Genomic DNA, 18,233 nt, shown 5'->3' on the forward strand with positions numbered 1-18,233 from the left:
CGATTGGCAGGTGGGAGACCCCACAAGGCTCTCCAGGGTCCCACAGAACGTGACAGAGAGACGATTTCCTCCTCACTGGCTGTGTGAGGTACGCTTCAAATCGGAGATGTTTGGGACCGGACCTACAAGCTGATCATGTTCTCTGCCAGTGAGTTATGGAGTCTCTTCTCACCCGATTCATTGGTACAGACAAAGTTCCAGAACATTAATATCCATGAACGTTAAGAGCCCACTAAGCACATTTTGGTTCTTGTGCGCATTCGCAGGCACTCAAGTTGGGGAGGAAGAATAAGTCTCTTTGGTGGTTGGGCGAGAAGGGAGGGACAAGGAGGGAGCAAGGGGTAGACTGGGCTTGTGCCCCATCACCCAAAAGCAAACGAGAGTAGCCGGGATCCGTCCGATTAAGAGAACTGAGGTAAGTTACTGTGTGAGTTTATAGGACAAAGAAACGTGGTCTACCACCTTTGGTACAGGAAAAGGCACTCTATCACTCTAAAGATCATGTTCTCTCTCTCTCTCCTCTCTCTCTCTTTGTCTCTGTCTGTCTGTCTTTCTCTCTGGGGGGAGCAATGGAAAGAGCAAGGTATGGGGGTCTTGGGAAGGAAGAAGGTTGGCTACAACATCTATGGGTCATGGTGGGTGACATAACCATCTAGGAACGGTTATGGCGGTAGCATGGGAACGAGGATAAGGAAGGTTGGGGGTGGGGGTGTTTAGATTCCACCACAAACCAGGCAAGGGGAACAAATCTTTGGTATCAGGTGTGATTCTCAAATCACGAAAAACTCGAAAACTCAAGTGAGGTAGCCTATATTTTTTTGGGTCTCACTACAAACGTCTTTTTTTTTCTCACGCTCGGGGGGCCAGTCGCTCGTCGACAGCTTCCTTGTCCTTGGGGTGCTCTCTTTATTTATTTTTTAGCCAAGGTCAGCCCCCCGTCTATTACCTTTCTTCTTTTATTTTCTGGCGTGGCTTCTCAGCCCTTTAAATACTCCACAAAATCAGGTACGGAAATCCACTGTCTTCGCCCTCCATCGTCCGTTAGCGTCGACACGTCATGACAAAGACAAGACAGGATGGGGGGGAATTGGGGGCGCTTGGAGAGGCGGGTGGACACTGGGCGGAGAGAGAAATATATATATATTTGCTTCCCTTCCCTTTCGCACCCTCTCTTTTTCCTTTGGCAAAACACAGCTCAGCATTTGCTACATTCCCCTCCTTCCATCGTCTGTTTGGGTTGGTTCAATCATCTCTCCCCTTCTGACACCCTGATGGTCACACCCGCTCAATAGATCAGGGCATAATCTTGGGGGTGGGTGGGTGGGTTTCTGGTTAAAGTTTCTTCTCTCTTTTCTTTTCAAAGTTCATCCTCCTTTCGAATCAAATAATATTATCCGATGGCGTGGCTTTCCTTCTTCTCTTCCTCGTCGTTCCAGAAGTCGCCTAACCGTGGATTCAACACTTCGCCTTCAACGTAAAGTGAACAGGGGGGAAAAAGACCTCCACACAGACCGTGCTATTTGTACCCGCATCAATTTGGTATTGTCCCATTAAAAATCAAAAACAAGAAGACACACAGACACACGGACGCACAGACACACAAAGAAACCCCACGTTTACTGGGGAGGTGGCGAGGGTGAGATTCTCTTGCCCCCCTGGGCTTTCTCGACGTCGTCTCCTCTTCGGCCCTTTGGGTTCAAACGTTTGGGAGGCTTGGCTCGCGAAAGCGTCCCTCATCCTCTTTTGACCCCGCCATTGTCTCGTTTTATTTCACCTTTGCAAGTCGCTCGTGATTCGTGGTGCCGGCCCCTGTTGAGGACAATGGTCCTTCCAGAAATGAGGAAGAGAATAGTGGTGTATCTATCTTGTAATTATTTTTTTTTAAGGCAGGCTGTTAATTGGCACACATTCACCCATGCACACACTCAAATAGTCAGTTATATTTCATACGTTGCCAGAGATCCATTTATATATTTTTTTGAGCTTGTTGTAGAGTTTTTCTTTTTCCAGGAGCAGAGGAGTGGAATGGGGACAGGGGGTGGTTGAGAAGGAAGTTTGCATTTCTCGCCACCCGCAACGTCAATCCGTACTTAAATATATCTCTATCTCTGTTCTGCAAGCAGATTCACAATTGGGGCCTTCGTCCACCAGTCCAGTTCTTATCATATCGGTCAATTCTCATTCCCCACCTCTCTCTGTTGACAGCAGGATAAAGGAGGTGGGGGCCTTCTGGGTACTCTGCGAGGAGATGGACAGAATCGGTCCAATCTGGGGCTGTCTTCTGGAATGAAACCAAGGTCAAGACAGAAGGCGAGACGGTGGCCCAGCGTCCGGAAAAAAGAACGGAAATCCTGTCCTCTCCTTTCCTTTGGTTTCGTTAAAGCTTTTCGTTTCTCTCTCTCTCTTTTTAAATACCCGAATTATGTACCTAAAATGTGCTTCGTGACCCGCTTATATTTTCTCTCTCTCGAGGTGACACAGTGCAACTTAGCTTTAGACCCCCCTGCACGACTGATTCCAGGGGGGAGGAAGGGGGTATTTTTTCATGTGAGTCGCGACTCTCCCTCTTCCTTTCCATACTTTGGCTTGGAATTCCTTTGGGAGGAACCATTGATAGAACAAGAAGTCTTCTCTTCGGCTGATTCTCCTACACTTTTTGGTTGCTCTTTTTTTTTCTTTTTGGTAGACGTGAATCATGTTGTTGTGCAGTTGACCATTAGTTTTAGGGTGTATATTCATGGAGGGGTTGGTTTGGAGAGTAACGCCTTCTGTTCATGAGCTGCGTAGACGATGGGATGCAAGGAAAGGTGTTGAGCAGGTGAATGGGGAACAAATGTGCGTGAGGACAGCATGGTAATGTTTTGGTGATGTTTGCAAATATGGTTCTCCATGCTTTCCCCTTGTTGGTCCTACGAATGCCATGCTCATTACTGGTTTTATTATTATTTTAAAAAACTTCTCAGCCCCCTTACGCATTTTTGGTTTGCAAACTGAGAAACACCCCATAAACACTATTCATGCAAGCCGCCATTGATTCCACTCGCCATTGCCTAGGATGCAACAGCTTGTCCCCAAACGAATTGCAAACCGTTCCCACGCGGCACGGTCGCTTGCCTTTTCCCTGCCCCGCATCCAAAAGGGCTGTTATCAGCTTCGCAACAATGACCCTCGTTTGAAATGGAGCTGTGGGGGCAGGGGTCTGGAAACTTGGGGGCTCAGCTGTGTCCTAGAATGCAAGACCATTGCTGGTGCCAAGGTAGCCATGGTAGGAAAATAGAAAGCTACCTAATACTGAGACAGACCATAGGTCCATTTCACTCAGCACTGTATACACTGACTGGCAGCAGCTCTCCAGGGATTTCAGGCTGGGAATTTTCCCTAGCCATACCTGCAGATGCCTGGTATTTATTTATTTTTTGCATGCAAAGCGGATGCTTTACTACTGAAAGGTGAATGGTCTAGGGGTTGAAACCCAGGGACAGGGAAAGGGCAGAAGGAAGGTGTACCAGTTTGACATGGTTACATGGTTACTTGCCCTCCCAACAATTGCCCAGTGCTGGCCTGTGTTTAAGGCATCCAGCGCACACTCAGTTTTGGCCAAGGCACCCACCGCCCCTCAGCGATATGGCTTTCGCCTCCCCCATAACGGGGACTTCAAAACAGACTTCCTTGAAAACGTCTGCAATTAAACCAGCCCCTTAATCCCCTTGCCCAGCCATCAGAATGGCACAACACCCTCTGGGCTGTTTGTTTGTTTGTTTGTGGGGCAAGTGGCGTCTCTCACCTAAGCCAAAGATTTTGGGGGCTGCTTGTGAGATGGCGCCAAGCAAGTAACTCTCTGCAAATCAGGCACCAGTTTTTAGATGGCGGCCGGGGGCAAGGGCTCTCGTGCATCTAAGACGCATGGCAGTTGTGCATCTAAGACACATGGATGCTCCCAGAGCTCTAGCAGCATTCCAATTGCACCTGGTGTGGATGGCTGTGCTTGAGGGATGAGTGGCTGGTTGCTCAAGGCGTGCGCATGGCGGCGAGGAGAAGGAAAGCCAGCATGGAGAAGGTGATGAGTTTTTTGGCTGCTGTGTGGTGTTGGACAGGAGGGGGGAGATGTAGGGAGAGGGTGAGAAGAAGGAGGAGGAAGAGATCATGCTTTGGAAAAAGTGCTTGTAGATGAAGAGGGAACGCCGGGGTTGGCGCCCGGGTCTTCCTGCCAACGGTTCATGCACCTCCGGCGAGCGTTCATGAAGAAGTTGCTAACGGTGTTGAGTTCCAGGCCCAGCTGCTGAGAGATGGTCATCTGCATCTCCTTGGAAGGCCGCTTGTTCTCCTTGAAGATGGCGATCAGGGTGCGGCGCTGGAGGTCCGTGAAGACGAGGCGCTGCTTCTTCGGCTGTAGGTTCCGGTCCTTCTGCTGCTCCTGCTCTTTACGTTTGCATGCTATATGTCGTCGGAGGAGGAGGAGGAAGGGGCCGGGAAGGAGGGAGGGGGAGGAGGAGGAGGAGGAGGAGGAGGAGGAGACAAAAAGAACACAGCCATCAAACAAGATGCAGAACAAGGCTTCTTCCAACTTTTCGGGGGACCCTCCCCCATACAGAGGACAACAAATCTGCTCTGACCTTTCCCCTGGCAAGAGACCCCACCCCATTAATTGGTACTTCTGTGGTCCTTCATTAAGGCTACAGCGGAACCTCGGTTTCCGAACGTCTCGGAAGTCAAACACTTCGGCTTTCGGACGCCGAAAACCCGGTTTCCGAACGCTTTTCTGAAGCCGAACGTGACACGCCGCTCCCGTTTTGAGTTTTCCGTCAGCAAACACTTCCGGAATCGAAGCTGCTTCGGTTTTTGAACGTTTCAGAAGCCGGACGGTCGTTTGGTATGGGTTACATCTGAAAACCGAGGTTCCAGTGTATCTGTGTTCTGTATTCCTTTTTTTTTTAGGAAAGAAGATTCGCCCAGTTTCCCCCACTTCTGCACCCTTGCCTACAGATGGTGCAAATCTTACATTTGGACAAAACCTCCTGCTTCTTTTGCAAACGGAGGACCACAATTCAAGAAGGACACCACAATTGGGCACTCTGGGCACCACAATTCAAGAAGGACACTGACCAACTGGAACGTGTCCAGAGGAGGGCAACCAAAATGGTCAAAGGCCTGGAAACGATGCCTTATGAGGAACGGCTAAGGGAGCTGGGCATGTTTAGCCTGGAGAAGAGGAGGTTAAGGGGTGATAGGATAGCCATGTTCAAATATATAAAAGGATGTCACATAGAGGAGGGAGAAAGGTTGTTTTCTGCTGCTCCAGAGAAGTGGACACGGAGCAATGGATCCAAACTACAAGAAAGAAGATTCCACCTAAACGTTAGGAAGAACTTCCTGACAGTAAGAGCTGTTTGACAGTGGAATTTGCTGCCCAGGAGTGTGGTGGAGTCTCCTCCTTTGGAGGTCTTTAAGCAGAGGCTTGACAACCATATGTCAGGAGTGCTCTGATGGCGTTTCCTGCTTGGCGGGGGTTGGACTCGATGGCCCTTGTGGTCTCTTCCAACTCTAGGATTCTAGGATTCTAGGACTAGGCGCCAACCTCTGAACGGTTATCAAACCCCTTGCTCAGAAGCCCGTACCGTTTAACAATCCATCCCTCTTCTCAGAGATCTCTGGAAATTGTAGTTCTGTAAGGGGGATAGGAGGCGGTTCTTGATAAACTCTCAGCACCCTTAAACAAACTACCGCTCCCAGGATTCACTGGAGGAGGAGGAGGCTATGGCTGCTAAAGTGATATTATATAGTGCTTCAAGGGTTATCGATTCCAACCCCCCTGCAAAGCAGGAACCACATCTAAAGATTCCCTGACAGATGACCAACCAAGCTCTGTCTTAAGACCTCCAAGGATGGAGAGTCCATCTTCCTAGAGAGTCCATTCCTAATGTTTAGCTGGAATATCCTTGCTTATCATTTGAACCCATTGGTTGGGCTCCTACCCCCCTGGGGCAGCAGAAAACGAGCTTGCTCTGTCTTCCAAGTCTCTCCCTTCAGATAGAGTGGTACCTCGCTTCAGGTTACGGACTCCGCTAACCCAGAAATAGTACCTCGGGTTAAGAACTTTGCTTCAGGATGAGAACAGAAATCGTGCTCCGGCAGCAGCAGGAGGCCCCATTAGCTAAAGTGGTGCTTCAGGTTAAGAACAGTTTCAGGTTAAGAACGGACCTCCGGAACGAATTAAGTACTTAACCCGAGGTACCACTGTATTGGAAGACGGCTATCAAATCTTTGCCAGGCTAAATGTACCCACCTCCCTCAACCGTTCCTTATGACTTGGTTCTCAGACCTTTCTGGTGTGTAGTGCTGATGCGTCTAATGTCTCCAAACATCATTAGTTATTAGAATTAGTATGAATTTTAATTATTAGTATTTCTCTCTCTCTCTCCCTCTCTCTCTTCCTTTTTTTTTTTAAGGTTGGGCGACTCTCTCTCTCTCTCTCTCTTCCTTTTTTTATTTTTTAAAGATTGGGCGAAGCTTTGGGTGTTTCTCCATCCAAAAACCCCCAGCAGAGGAATTAAAAAACCTACCCTATGACCATCAGATGCTTGCAAGGAAAACAAATAAAAGATATAAACCTTTTTGGCACATCAACAGGTAATATTTACTCATTATTTAAAAGTCATTTTTTAATTGAAAAAAACACACACACACACGAAAATTTCAGAAAGCTTAAAAAAGGAAAGGGAGGAGGGGAAAAAAAAACAGGATTCGCAAAATTAGAAGTTGGGTCAAAGCATTTGCGACAGGCAGACCACCCGCCACCAATTCCTTCATCCCTTCTCCCCAGTCCACAACCTCCCCCCCCCTCCAGCAGCTTTCCCATCAACTCCCAACAGACAAAATCGATTTGGTCATTTTCCGTGTATGCATTGGTACTTAACCTGAGGTACCACTGCACTCCTTGTTGCCTTTGAGCTCTCCGTGGTTCTGCCCCAGGAGCAAGCGGCTCACTTGGAGCTCTCCGTGGTCCTGAAACGCCCAACTTGTCTTGCTGCAGGAGCTTCACCATGGGGCCAGAACAGGAGATGCCAGCCCTCCGAGATGTATGCTTCCTGAGATGTTTCTTACGGATCATGCCGAAGATCAGACTTAGAACATTCTGCATGCAAAGCCTGTGTTCTGCCACTCAGCTATGGGTGCTCCTGGGGAACAAGGAGTATGTGGCTATGGGGGTGTGGATCCGGGGGCCTGTCGTGAGGAGGCCCTGCACTTTAAATTTTTGCCACTACCTGTGCTCAAGAGCCCGTTTCATGCTTTAGCCACGCCTAGGTGCCAGAATCAAGACCTAGCCCAGTCAAACCATTTCGGCCTCTTTATTTTAGTATTTATTGAATTAATATACCATCCTTCATTGAAAGATCTCAGGGCATTTCACGGAATAAAATACATGCTAAAGCACAAGTAATATAACAAACCCACCCCCTTTGCACAGACATATTTAAAAGGATGTAGGAATATTGATTAGCCTGGAGGAAGAGTAACATTTTCGCCCGGCACCTAAAATATACCGTATTTTTTGCTCTATAAGACTCTCCTTCCTAAAAAGTAAGGGGAAATGTGTGTGCGTCTTATGGAGCGAATGCAGGCTGCGCAGCTATCCCAGAAGCCAGAACAGCAAGAGGGATCGCTGCTTTCGCTGCACTTCTGAGATTCAGAATATTTTTTTTTCTTGTTTTCCTCCTCCAAAAACTAGGTGCGTTTTGTGGTCTGGTGCGTCTTATAGAGCGAAAAATACGGTATGTAATGAAGGCACCAGGCGAACCTTCTGAACATGTGCCGAGCGCGTCCCCTTTTACAGCTGACGAAACCACCACCCTTCTTCATGGGGTTACTCTCTGGACAGAGTGAATCCCAGCATCTCTCATCTTAAGCACATATACCAGTAAATCTCAAATAAATTATTCCCTTCCTTTTGGAGTGGGGTTGAGGTGTGATCTCTCTCTCTCCCCCTCCAAGAAGCGGCTTAACATGTCCCTTTGCAATTCAATATAATTACAGCTCAGCAGAGCAGGAATCAATAGCTGCTGTAGTCGGATCTATACACAAGAGCACCACCAAAGCCTCTGTTCATATTTCTCATTCTTTGTGTATGACGGTCTAGGCAGCCTTTGGTCTAGCCGTTCACGGGCTCCAGGGGGCATTTGTGTTGAAGGCCACTACGTTCCTTTGCTCCACAGACTCGCCGGGGTCTTCCCTCTTCGGCAAAAGGTAGGATTAAATAACACGGTGAAGCTTCGCTTACAGCTCCAGCTGCATGCAATTCTACTTAGAGTAGACTGATTGAAAACAATGGTGACCCTGGGCCCAGTCATTTCAGTGGGTCTGCTGCTGCAAATAGGACTTAGTTGGCTAAGTCTATAGCTATCTATCTCTATCTCTATCTCTATCTCTATCTCTATCGCTATCTCTATCATCTATCTATCTATCTATCTATCTATCATCTATCTATCTATCTATCTATCTATCTATTTATCTATCTATCTAATCTATCTCTATCATCTATCTATCTATCATCTATCATCTATCTATCTATCTATCTATCTATCTATCTATCTATCTATCTATCATCTATCTATCTATCTATCTATCTATCTATCTATCTATATCTATCTATCTATCATCTATTATCTATCTATCTATCTATCTATCTATCTATCTATCTATCTATATATATATCATCTATCTATCTATCTATCTATCTATCTATCATCTATCTATCTCTATCCTCTCTTTCTCTCTGCTCCTGCCCACCTAGCAGTTCGAAAGCACGTTGAAGTGCAAGTAGATAAATAGGTACCGCTCCGGCGGGAAGGTAAATGGCATTTCCGTGCGCTGCTCTGTTTCGCCAGAAGTGGCTTAGTCCTGCTGGCCACATGACCCGGAAGCTGTACGCCGGCTCCCTCGGCCAGTAAAGCGAGATGAGCGCCGCAACCCCAGAGTCGGCCGCGACTGGACCTAATGTTCAGGGGTCCCTTTACCCTTTTTACCAGGAACATACAATTCAATCTGAGACAGATTGAATTGTATCATAGTGAGAGGCTCACACGAGCCTGCAACCAGCTCTCTGCTGTGCATGTAAAAAAAGGGGGTGTAACTCTGCTACATAAAGGAACTTGCTAGCACAAGTTTGGAAGGATATTAATAAACAATATATCCACTCCGGCCACCCTGAACATTCCCACAACTGGCAGTGACTCTCCAGCCGGGGACTGACTCTGACACCGTCTGCGTGCAACAAGCAGGCTCCACCGCGAAGCCAACCTCCCTCTACTCTCCAGAAACCTGCCTTGCACAAAGCAACGGTCTGCTGTCCTCCATCTCCCTCCGTTCTTTCTTCTGCAAGTCTCCGGGCGAAGAAGAGAAAGAAGAAAAGTAAAGGGGGAGCGGAGAGGAGAAGAATTGCTTCTAAAAAGAAGGGGGTTTGTAATGGGGGAATGGAGGGGGCCTGCCATTGATAGGCGGCGATTGTCTCTCCCTGTGGGAGCTCCTCTCAGGATTTCGGTGACTAAATATACCTGATGCCTCCCTGCAGGGCGAAGGTGCTGAGAGACCCAGCACCAGTTTCCCCATTGTACCCCTAAATGCATCTTTTTATCCTCAGCCCCGTTTGCAACGCAGCCTGCAGTTTTCTTCCCAGCACACAGACACACACACATGCATGCAATTGCATGGCTATTACTCAAGCGCCGGCAATTTAGGCAAACGACAAAAGGTTGGCGATACGAGGTGGGCTGGCTCTGGTTGTTTGTTAACAAGAGGGGGTGTTTTTTGTTCCGTGTGTTGACAGCAACAACACAGTGGTTTTTGCGCTAGGGCGAAGACTCCTGCAAGCGATGGGTGTGCGTGGCGGATGAATGACTGTGAGACTGAGGCCCGGTCATAGAATCGTAGAGCTGTAGACTTGGAAGAGACACACACACACACACACACACACACACACACCCCAGGGTCATTTAGACCCTGAAATGCAGGAATCACAGCTAGAAGATGCTCTGACGTAAAAAGGACCCCTGGACGGTTAAGTCCAGTCAAAGGCGACTCTGGGGTTGCGGCGCTCATCTCGCTTTCAGGCCGAGGGAGAAGACGTTTGTCCACAGGCAGCTTTCTGGGTCATGTGGCCAGCAGAACTAAACCACGTCTGGCACATGACGGAAACCAGAGCGCACAGAAACACTGTTTACCTTCCCGCAGCTGTGGTACCTATTTATCTACTTGCGCTGGCCTGCTTTCGAACTGCTAGGTTGGCTGGAGCTGGGGCAGAGCAACGGGAGCTTACCCCGTCGCGGGGATTCGAACCGCTGACCTGCTGATCAGCAAGCTCAAGAGAGATTCCTGTAAGCCCATCTCAACTGAAAGCATTCTGTTGCAATGTATTCTGCTGGCCACCAGGTGGAACTATGGCTTCGTCTGCAAACTAGGCTCTTTCACCTAGAGCTATTCACAAACTGACCTCTCAAAATCCACCAGCCATAAAAAAAATTGGGAAAACAGAGGAGGTGTGAGTAACAATTTCTCAGGGCCATTGGGAGTGTGGCAAATGCACAGATTATTTTTTCCTTCCACCCTAAGAATTCTTATTTTTTGCTACACGAGTGCATCACGGGAGAAATATTGGAAGGGATGGAATAGGGCGCCCCTCTTCTCAGGGGAGAAACGTTGGAGGGGATGGAAGAGGACGTCCCTCTTTTCAGGGGAGAAACGTTGGAGGGGATGGAATAGGACGCCCCTATTTTCAGGGGAGAAACGTTGGAGGGGATGGAATAGGACGTCCCTCTTTTCAGGGGAGAAACGTTGGAGGGGATGGAAGAGGACGTCCCTCTTTTCAGGGGAGAAACGTTGGAGGGGATGGAACAGGACGTCCCTCTTTTCAGGGGAGAAACGTTGGAGGGGATGGAAGAGGACGTCCCTCTTTTCAGGGGAGAAACGTTGGAGGGGATGGAATAGGACGTCCCTCTTTTCAGGGGAGAAACGTTGGAGGGGATGGAAGAGGACGTCCCTCTTTTCAGGGGAGAAACGTTGGAGGGGATGGAATAGGACGTCCCTATTTTCAGGGGAGAAACGTTGGAGGGGATGGAAGAGGACGTCCCTCTTTTCAGGGGAGAAACGTTGGAGGGGATGGAAGAGGACGTCCCTCTTTTCAGGGGAGAAACGTTGGAGGGGATGGAAGAGGACGTCCCTCTTTTCAGGGGAGAAACGTTGGAGGGGATGGAATAGGACGTCCCTATTTTCAGGGGAGAAACGTTGGAGGGGATGGAAGAGGACGTCCCTATTTTCATGGGAGAAACGTTGGAGGGGATGGAATAGGACGTCCCTATTTTCAGGGGAGAAACGTTGGAGGGGATGGAATAGGACGTCCCTATTTTCAGGGGAGAAACGTTGGAGGGGATGGAAGAGGACGTCCCTATTTTCAGGGGAGAAACGTTGGAGGGGATGGAATAGGACGTCCCTATTTTCAGGGGAGAAACGTTGGAGGGGATGGAATAGGACGTCCCTATTTTCAGGGGAGAAACGTTGGAGGGGATGGAAGAGGACGTCCCTATTTTCAGGGGAGAAATATTGGAGGGGATGGAATAGGACGTCCCTCTTTTCAGGGGAGAAACGTTGGAGGGGATGGAATAGGACGTCCCTATTTTCACAGGAGAAACGTTGGAGGGGATGGAGTTATGCAACCCTTGAGCCAAGGAGATAGGTAACTGTTTAGAAGACATCTGTAGAGGGAAGTATTAAAATGTTTGATGTTTTATTACATTTTTTTATAAGTTGGAAGCCACACAGAATGGCTGGGGCAACCCAGTCAGATGGACGGGGTATAAATAATAATAAAAATTATTATTATTATTGAATAGGATGTCCCTATTTTCATCAGAGAAATGTTGGCGGTTATGCTACTGCGGGATAGATAGGTGATAGAATACCTGGGTTCTGTTCCTTCAACTCTACTTCCTTTTACCATCCTCTGTCAGAGACAGGGTACTGGGTTAGACAGACCTGCAAGCCATGATTTCAGGATTGGTTCCCTTAGAGAAGTGGGAGCTCTTTGTGATTGGGATGCAGCCGGCATGCCCTGAGCCCCCGCGCTCTCCCAAGCAGACTGTCTGCAGCGACGCAAATTAAATCTTCCTCTGAACTGTGCAAATTAGGATGTAAGACAATACAAAAGGCTTCTGAGCTTTGCTGTGGAATCTATTTTCGCCTCTCTCTTTTTTTGGGGTGGGCTGGGGTGGGATAACTTAGTCGTCTAAGGAAAGGGGAGGGAGGGAGGGAGGGAGGAAGGAAGGAGGAAGGAAGGAAGGAAGGAAGGAAGGAAGGAAGGAAGGAAGAAGGCAGGAAGAAAAAGGAAGGAGGAAGGAAGGGAGGGAGGGAGGGAGGGAGGGAGGGAAAGAAAGAGGAAGGAAGGGAAAGAAAGAGGAAGGAAGGAAGGAAGGAAGGAAGGAAGGGAGGGAGGGAGGGAGGGAGGGAGGAAGGGAGGGAGGGAGGGAGGGAGGGAGGGAGGAAGGAAGGAAGGAAGGAAGGAAGGAGACAGGAAGAAAAAGGAAGGAAGGAGGGAGGGAAGGAGGGAGGGAGGAAGGAAGGAAGGAAGGAAGAAGGCAGGAAGAAAAAGGAAGGAAGGAAGGAAGGAGGGCGGGAGGGAGGAAGAAGGCAGGAAGAAAAAGGAAGGAAGGAGGAAGGAAGGAAGGGAGGGAGGGAGGGAGGGAGGAAGGAAGGAAGGAAGGAAGGAAGAAGACAGGAAGAAAAAGGAAGGAAGGGAGGGAGGGAGGGAGGGAGGAAGAAAGGAAGGAAGAAGACAGGAAGAAAAAGGAAGGAAGGAAGGAAGAAAAAGGAAGGAAGGAAGGAAGGAAGGAAGGAAGGAAGGAAGGAAGGAAGGAAGGAAGGAGAAAAAGGAAGGAAGGAAGGAGGAAGGAAGGAAGGAAGGAAGGAAGGAAGGAAGGAAGGAAGGAAGGAAGGACTTCTGTAGACAAGTTTGGCACAATATTCACATGGCTGAGTATCATTCCGCACGATGCATTTTGTATGATACCTAGTGCTGGATTTACAAATAAGCTAAACAAGCCATAGCTTAGGGCCCCACTCTCTTGGAGGGACTCCCCCAAAATAAAGGAAAATAACCTGGATGTACATTTCCAAAATATAAGATAACAAACAAATAAAATAAAACCTACATATAGTGATAGTGTTTTGTAGGCTCCTATTTGTTGTGTGCAAATGGCTTTAGATACCTGTTAGGTCCATAAATTACCGAGCACAATTCAAAGCGTTGGTGCTGACCTTTAAAGCCTTAAACGGCCTCGGTCCAGTATATCTGAAGGAGTGCCTCCACCCCCATCGTCCAGCCCGGACACCGGGGTCCTCCTCCAGAGGGCCTTCTGGTGGTTCCCTCGCTGTGAGAAGTGAGGTTACAGGGAACCAGGCGCAGGGCCTTCTCGGTGGTGGCACCCTACCATCAGATGTCAAGGAAATAAACAACTACCTGACTTTTAGAAGACATCTGAAGGCAGCCCTGGTTAGGGAAGTTTTTAAATGTTTGATGTTTTATCGTGTTTTTAATATTCTGTTAATAATACTATTTGCCCTGTGTCAGTTTCAGTTTATTGGTTAATTTTCTCAGTAAGGCTGTTTCCCATACTATTCGGTACCATTGTTGATGTTTAGTCGTTTAGTTGTGTCCGACTCTTCGTGACCCCCTGGACCAGAGCATGCCAGGCCCTCCTGTCCTCCACTGCCTCCCGCAGTTTGGTCAAACTCATGCTGGTAGCTTCGAGAACACTGTCCCACCATCTCGTCCTCTGTTGTCCCCTTCTCCTTCTGCCCTCCATCTTTCCCAACATCAGGGTCTTATTCGGTACCACTGGTCCATGCTTACTCCTGACAGCTCTCTGCAGTGTCTCGTTCTTTTCTTCACTCTCGCCGTTCTCCTTTCCCTCCCTCGCCTCCTTTCACTCTCAATCTCTTCTTCTGAACCAGCCCCAGCTAATGCGACGGGAGCCAATTGCTCCTAATAAACTGCCACAGTAACGCAACCTGGCAGGAGAGAGTCTGCGACGGTGCCAGAGGGTACCTGGAGAAACCAAGTGACAGCTCAATTTGTACCTGGTGTGAGGAGGAGGAGGAGGAGGAGAGACGCAAGGAGAAGGATAGATCGAGACGCAGAAGAGGCTCTCTAAACGGAAAGAAGTTGGAAAGAACCACCAGGAATAACAGTCCCCAATTTTCAGGGATAGATCACACACCCGCCTACTATTAAAAACAACAAAGTACGGGCAATCAACTAGGTTTTACTCACAGAATCATAGAATTGCACAGCTATAATAATAATAATTTATTATTTATACCCCGCCCATCAGGTTGGGTTTCCCCAGCCACTCTGGGCAGCTCCCAACAGAATATTAAAGACACCATAAAACATCAAATATTAAAAAACCTCCCTAAACAGGGCTGCCTTCAGATGTCTTCTAAAAGTCAGGTAGTTGTTTATTTCCTTGACATTTGACGGGAGGGGGTTCCACAGGGAGGGCGCCACCACCGAGAAGGCCCTCTGCCAGGTTCCCTGCAACCTCGCTTCTCGCAGGGAGGAAACTGCCAGAAGGCCCTCTGGAGATGGACCCAGGTGTCCGGGGTGGAGACGCTCCTTCAGGCCTACTAGGCAGTTGAGGGCTTTCAAGGTCATCACCAACACTTTGAATTGTGCTTGGAAACATCCTGAGAGCCAATGTAGGTCTTTCAGGACCGGTGTTATGTGGTCTCAGTGGCCGTTCCCAGTCCCCAGTCTAGCTGCCACATTCTGGATTAGTTGCAGTTTCCGGGTCACCTTCCAAGGTAGCCCCACGTAGAGCGCATTGCAGTAGTCCAAGCAGGAGATAACCAGAGCATGCACCACTCTGGCCAGACAGTTTGCGGGCAGGGAGGGTCTCATCCTTTGTACCAGATGGAGCTGCCCTGGACACAAAATTGACCTGCACCTCCATGGACAGCTCTGAGTCCAAAATGACTCCCAGGCTGCGCACCTGGTCCTTTGGGGGCACAGTTGCCCTATTCAAGACCAGGGAGTCCCCCACACCCACCCTCCCCCTGTCCCCCCAAAACAGTACTTCTGTCTTGTCAGGATTCAACCTCAATCTGATTGCAACTTCCGGACCAGCTGCAAAGGGCAGCCCCACGAAAAGCACATTACAGGAGTCAAGAGCCTACCAGGATTTGATTGTCGTGGGGTGCAGAGAGATAGAGACAGAGAGAGAAGGAAAGAACGCTCCTTTCTTGTATCAAATGGACGGATCGTGCAGCGCTTGCGAGCTGGAAAACTTCCTGGCATTGCCCTTTAAAAAATGACCCCCATCTGGGGCTGCTTCTGCTGGCAAAGAACCCATAAATCACAAGAAGGAGCTGATAGATTTCCAATCAAATTTCTCTTCCCACAAGCAGCCTCGCTGCAGCTGTAGGACTCCTCCTGCTCTCCCTCCAAACATCGCTTCTCCACCCCACCCCCGCTCACCAACTGCTGCCATCCCAATTTCTCTGGGCACTCTGGTGGGCGGAGAAAGGGGGTGGGACGACGGAGAACCCTGGATAGACCATTGATTCCCCTGAACCTGTCAATTTTATTGAAACCCCCAGAAGCAGCTTTAAGAACAAAAGAGGTTGGGGCCAGAATGCCTTGATGACGACATGAATCGCTCTTCGTTCTCGTTGGGCTGTGCAAACTCTTGGTTAATCTACACCCCTTCCATCTGGGGTGTTTGTGTGTGTACTGAACATACTGCTTGCAGTGCCTTTGTTATTGTTTGTATGGTTGCGTGCAGTGCTGTTTTTGCAGAAAAAAGAGGTGCAGAACTCATTGTTGTTGTTGTTTAGTCGTTTAGTGGTGTCCGCCTCTTGGTGACCCCCTGGACCAGAGCATGCCAGGCCCTCCTGTCTTCCACTGCCTCCCGCAGTTTGGTCAAACTCCTGCTGGTAGCTTCGAGGACATTGTCCCACCATCTCGTCCTCCGTCGTCCCCTTCTCCTTGTGCCCTCCATCTTTCCCAACATCAGGGTCTTTTCCAGGGAGTCTTCTCTTCTCATGAGGTGGCCAAAGTCTTGGAGCCTCAGCTTCAGGATCTGTCCTTCCAGTGAGCACTCAGGGCTGATTTCCTTCCGAATGGAGAGGTTGGATCTTCTTGCAGTCCGTGGGACTCTCAAGAGTCTCCTCCAGCAACAGAATTCAAAAGCATCCATTCTTTGGTGATCAGCCTTCTTCATGGTCCAGCTCTCACTTCCATACATCACGACTGGGAAAACCAGAGCTTTAACTATACAGACCATTGTTGGCAAGGTGATGCCTCTGTTTTTTAAGATGCTGTCCACCAGAACTCATTACGAACCCTTAAATACCTACATTGGCTCCCAGGACCTTTCCAAACACAATTTAAAGAGTTGGTGCTGACCTTGAAAGCCCTAAACGGCCTCAAAGGCCCAGTATCCCTGAAGGAGCGTCTCCACCTGGGTCCATCTCTGAGGGCCTTCTGGCGGTTCCCTCCCTGCGAGAAGCGAGGTTACAGGGAACCGGGCAGAGGGCCTTCTTGGTGGTGGCACCCACTCATTCTACCCATTTAAAACACCAGGCAGGCCCCACAAATAACCCAGAGATGCCTTTGAAATAAAAGCACACATTCTACTCATGTAAAAACATGCTGATTCCTGGACTGTCCGTGAGCCGGATTGATAAGGCAGTTGGGCCGGATCCAGCCCCCGGGCCTTAGTTTGCCTTCCCATGTTCTAGTAGCAGGTGGTTCCCCAGCCTTCTTGCCCGAACTGAAGTTCAATACAGATAAGACAGAGAGGTTCTAATAGAGGGGTCAGCAAACTTTTTCAGCAGGGGGCCGGTCCCCTGTCCCTCAGACCTTGTGGGGGCCGGACTATATTTTGAAGGAAGGGGGAAATGAATGAATTCCTATGCCCCACAAATAACCCAAGTTGCATTTTAAATAAAAGGACACATTCTTGAGAAGGCAATTGGGCTGCATCCGGCCCCCAGGCCTTAATTTGCCTACCATAGAACCATAGAATCGTAGAATTGGAAGGGACCCCCCCCTAGCCCAACCCCCCATAGCAATGCAATAATAATAATAATAATTTATTATTTATACCCCGCCCATCTTGCTGGGTTTCCCCAGCCACTCTGGGTGGCTTCCACAGAGACCAAAAATACACAAAAATGTCACACATTGAAAACTTCCCTGAACAGGGCTGCCTTAAGATGTCTTCTGAATGTCAGGTAGTTGTTTATCTCTTTGACATCTGATGGGAGGGCGTTCCACAGGGCGGGCGCCACCACCGAGAAGGCCCTGTGTCTGGTTCCCTGTAACCTCGCTTCTCGCAATGAGGGAACCGCCAGAAGGCCCTCGGAGCTGGACCCCGGTGTCCGGGCTGGATGATGGGGGTGGAGACACTCCTTCAGGTATAATGGGCCGAGGCAAGGCATCTCAGCTGAAGCATCCCTGACAGGTGTCCATCCAACCTCTGCTTAGAAACCTCCAAGGAAGGAGAGAGGAGAGAGAATAATTGGGCGCCGCTCTCACACACGCATGGCCTGTTCTTCCTGTGAGTGACAGAGCCTTTTAGGCAAGCTCTTTGCCCCCCTTGGTGCCAATCCCCACCCCATCGCTCCAGCCAGGCCCTGGCTTACCAAGGCCTTGACCTCAGCGCTCTCCCTTCTTTTTTTTCTTTTTCTTCTTTCCTCTTTTCAAAGAACTTTATTTCACATACCACCATCACGCCCACAGCTATATGGAGCTATATGGCACGAAGCCTTTAAGCAGAATGTACAACGCGGGTGGCGCTGTGGGTTAAACCACAGAGCCTAGGGCTTGCCGATCAGAAGGTCGGCGGTTCGAATCCCCGCAATGACGGAGTGAGCTCCCGTTGCTCGGTCCCTGCTCCTGCCAACCTAGCAGTTCGAAAGCACGTCAAAGTGCAAGTAGATAAATAGGTACCACTCCGGCGGGAAGGTAAACGGCGTTTCCGTGCGCTGCTCTGGTTCGCCAGAAGCGGCTTAGTCCTGCTGGCCACATGACCCAGAAGCTGTACGCCGGCTCCCTCGGCCAATAAAGCAAGATGAGCGCCGCAACCCCAGAGTCGTTCGCGGCTGGATCTAATGGTCAGGGGTCCCTTTACCTTTACCTTACAACGTGTCCAAGGAGCCTCCAGCCTTCTTGTGACCCAGTATCA

General features: G+C 49.2%; 1 protein-coding gene across 1 annotated transcript in view; it reads right to left on the reverse strand.

The window, feature by feature from the left end:
• Window positions 1-1,327: 1,327 nt before the first annotated feature.
• ONECUT3 (one cut homeobox 3) overlaps window positions 1,328-18,233 on the reverse strand; it is a 55,174-nt gene continuing 38,268 nt past the window's right edge. The window contains exon 2 of the mRNA XM_082206513.1: window positions 1,328-4,434. Within this exon, the coding sequence (XP_082062639.1) occupies window positions 4,142-4,434 (293 nt within the window). The 3' untranslated portion in view covers window positions 1,328-4,141. The remainder of the gene's footprint in view (window positions 4,435-18,233) is intronic.

The sequence above is a fragment of the Podarcis vaucheri genome (assembly GCF_965113315.1).
Source record: "Podarcis vaucheri genome assembly, chromosome: 18".
In the NCBI taxonomy this organism is placed as follows: domain Eukaryota; kingdom Metazoa; phylum Chordata; class Lepidosauria; order Squamata; family Lacertidae; genus Podarcis; species Podarcis vaucheri.